This window comes from Sminthopsis crassicaudata, chromosome X, assembly GCF_048593235.1.
Source record: "Sminthopsis crassicaudata isolate SCR6 chromosome X, ASM4859323v1, whole genome shotgun sequence".
Classification (NCBI taxonomy): domain Eukaryota; kingdom Metazoa; phylum Chordata; class Mammalia; order Dasyuromorphia; family Dasyuridae; genus Sminthopsis; species Sminthopsis crassicaudata.
This window is the reverse complement of record NC_133623.1, coordinates 80,525,100-80,528,383: the sequence shown is the minus strand read 5'-3', so window position 1 is coordinate 80,528,383 and position 3,284 is coordinate 80,525,100. Positions and strand designations below refer to the sequence as shown.

Genomic DNA, 3,284 nt, shown 5'->3' with positions numbered 1-3,284 from the left:
CTTATATTATTAATCTATTATTCTACTACTATATACTATTATAATACTACTATTAATAACTAATATTTATCCATTGCATTTAGGTTGTCATTTTTGTTAGCATATAGTTGAGTGAAATAGCTCTTATAAGTTGCTTTTATTTTTTTCTTTATTTGTTGTGAATACACCTTTTTTTTTTTAATACCAGTAATTTGGTTTATCAAGATATTGATCAAGATAAAATCAGTAAAAAAATTGAAATAAACTTTCCCAGATATGAATAGACTGTCTATACCCTTAAAAAAAGATTGATAAGCAATTTTAACACTGAATATGCACCCGACTTCTACAATGAATTTGTAATATTATGCCAATTCAGAATATAGATTCTAAACCAACTATTTTCAAGAATAAATGAAAATAACTTTTTAAAAAGGCAAAAGAACACATTTTTCAATCGTTTAAAGAAAATTATGAACTTTACTGAAGACAAAAATTACAGTTAAAGAAACTGAAAACTGTTCACAATACATTATAAATCAACAATGCCAGATGTTGGACAGTAGAAATTTTACTTATACATTTAAGGAAAAGAAAATCTAGCTTCTCAAAAATAGACAATCCAATTTAAAGGTAATCATGGGTTCGCTGTAATATTAAGCATGTTTAACATTCTTATATTTTCCTCTAATAATTCCTTAATAATATTTTCCTTTTTTTGTTGATTTTTACAAAACATTTCTTCTATAATGGTGAATACGGTAGCAGCTTTTTCTTGAAGATCAAATGGAATATTACTAATATTTAAGAATGCAATTAGCTGAGACCTGAAATCATATAAGAAATTAATAAACAATCTAAGGTTTTCATTGTCATCCTTTTCTTTTATTAACTTCTGAGGTTCATTCCCATTGCTGGGTGTGTTTTCGCTATCTACTAAGGCAAGGCTTTGCATTAGATATTTTTGGGCAGATTCAACATCGTCTTTGAATTCTATGTGGTGTTTAGTATTTTTCAATGCATGTTTTATCTCGATATTTATGTCTGAGATTTTTCTCAGAATTTGATCTTCCACTGCTTGATCTCTGCTCCATTGTTCATTGTCTTCCTCTGTTGGCTGGAAGATCCCTGTTCCTAAATCGGGCATCGGTATCCTTGGGTAACTCATGGCGAACGGAGCCACTAGAGCCATCTGTCCTGGTTTAACCCCTTTCCCTGGGTTAGCTGGTTTCAATTGTTGGGAAGTTTCTTCAATGAGCTTCAAAGTCGAATCCTGAGATGTTTTCCAAAGCCCTTTGGCAGGTACTTTTAAGACTGGTTTAGGAACTACATTTACAGGTGGTTTGACGCTCAGCTTCTTGGGCACTTTCCTAACCGGTTGGAGGTTAGGGTCCCCAGCCATTTTTACAGCTAGTTCCAGAGTGGAGGGCATAGCTTTCTCCATTCCTGAATTCTCAGCTTCATCTTTACTACCCAATTTATGAGTTTCTAAAGCGTGGCTGTAGGCTTCCTTCAAATTCGTATTCTTCCGATCCGAATAGTCCTTGTTTGCATTCTCCAGGTTGCCAGGTGTCACTACGGCAGCACTCTTGATTGTCCTATCCTGTTCTTTTATGTCCTGCTCCCTGGTGTGCCGGATGGAGTTCTCAAGCTCCAGCTTTTCCTTAGGCGAGCCTTGCTCTTTCATCAGGAACTGTACCACAGGCTTTGTCCTGTTAGATTTATGAGATTTCGAGGCCAGGACAATTGGGACTTCCTCCAGAATCTCCTCCCGGCTACCTCCTGGGATCGTCTTCTTGGTACCTTTCTCGATTTTCTTTTTCAAGCTAGAACTGACAGTGGTAGCCTGCTTCTTTACAGGGGGTCTCTGTGTGGGCACGCCCAGGGCCATCTGCTGTAGGATTTCAGCATAATGCTTCAGGATGCTGTTTTCTTTGCTCACCTGCGCGTCATTGGGAGTCCACGGCGGTGGGTAGGCCATGATTGGTAGGTGCCAGAGCCATAGCATGGCCAAAAACACTGCCGCCTTGGCACTCATCTTCCCTGGCTGTCTCAGGCTATCATAGCAGGGTTCAGAACCGAGAGAGAGCGCTCAAGACCAACTGACTGGTTGGTACCCAGCTTCACCAGTTGGCAGCCTTAGCTAATTGAACAGTTGGCACCCCAGCGTGTGCAGCCCTTAGGGACACCGCTGCTACCAGAAGGGGCCTAAAAACAGCACCACCTTCACTCTTCTTGTCTCACAGGGCTGACCGCCCTCCGGAGAGACCTGTCCCTCTACAGAGCAGGAAGTGTACTTGCCTCTGGCTCTACCTGTCTTTCCTTTCCCAGCCTGCTTTGCCCTGAGGGCAGCCAACTCCCCGAGGTAGATTCCTGTAGGTGCTGAACCTCCCACCTGGAATCCCAAAGGGATACCCAGCGTTCCACTGTATCCAGGAAATGGCGCCACAAAGGGAGGCGGCCCACGGAAAGGGGCGGAGTCAGGGAGGAATTAGGGCAGATGAAAACAAGAAGATGAGGTTCCATCTGTAGAAAGCCTTTCATTTGCGTGTCATGGCGTCATCTCCCTGAAGTCCAGGTCCTCTTAGAGAAAGAAGGACAAATAATCGCAACCATAAGAAGCCCACCAGGGTGAAGAAACAGAAACCCATACAGTGAGGGTGGCTCACAATGTCTAGCACAAAGTAATCAATGCTTGTAGATTGAAATTAAAGTATGAAATTAAAAAGGAGACACAAAAATGTGGCCAGGTTGGGATTTTGATCCCTTCTTATTGATGAAGAGGAAGAGTGAAAAGCTGGGTTGAGGAAGAGAGACAGAGACAGAGAAACAGAGAATTCTTTAAAATAAGAGGATCAGACTTTCTAGTTTTGGCTTCCATGGAAGAAAGAAGACAAGGAAGAAAAAAGAAATAAGAAAGAGAAGCAAATAGTGTAGGTTAAGTAGGAGGGATTTGGAAAAGGAAAGGATGTTAGAGTTTGAATTTTGGGAGGAGAAATTTGGCAAAATTTAGAGGAAATTGAGGAAAATCTGAAGAAAAATCTGACCATGTAACTAACTCCCCCCTACTCGATAAACTCTTGTGGCTCCTATCATCTATGGCTCTGTTGAATTTCTACTCTCTCCACATCTCTGATATACATTTCCTTCTCTTCTCTGAAATTGCCCACAGCCTGATGCAGATCCTCATCATCTCATTACTGGACTATTACCAATAGCTGCTAGTAAGTCTGTCTGCCTCAAGACTCTCTCCTTTCCTGTCTATCCTTCATTCAGCCCCTAAGTGGTTTTCCTAAAGCACAATC

The 3,284-nt window shown here is 40.8% G+C and overlaps 1 protein-coding gene across 1 annotated transcript; it reads right to left on the bottom strand.

The window, feature by feature from the left end:
• Positions 1–439: 439 nt before the first annotated feature.
• Positions 440–2,379, bottom strand: SPESP1 (sperm equatorial segment protein 1). The gene has a single exon (XM_074277022.1). It carries the CDS (start codon positions 2,015–2,017, stop codon positions 617–619), a length of 1,401 nt encoding a protein of 466 aa, XP_074133123.1. The 5' UTR covers positions 2,018–2,379; the 3' UTR covers positions 440–616.
• Positions 2,380–3,284: the final 905 nt, after the last annotated feature.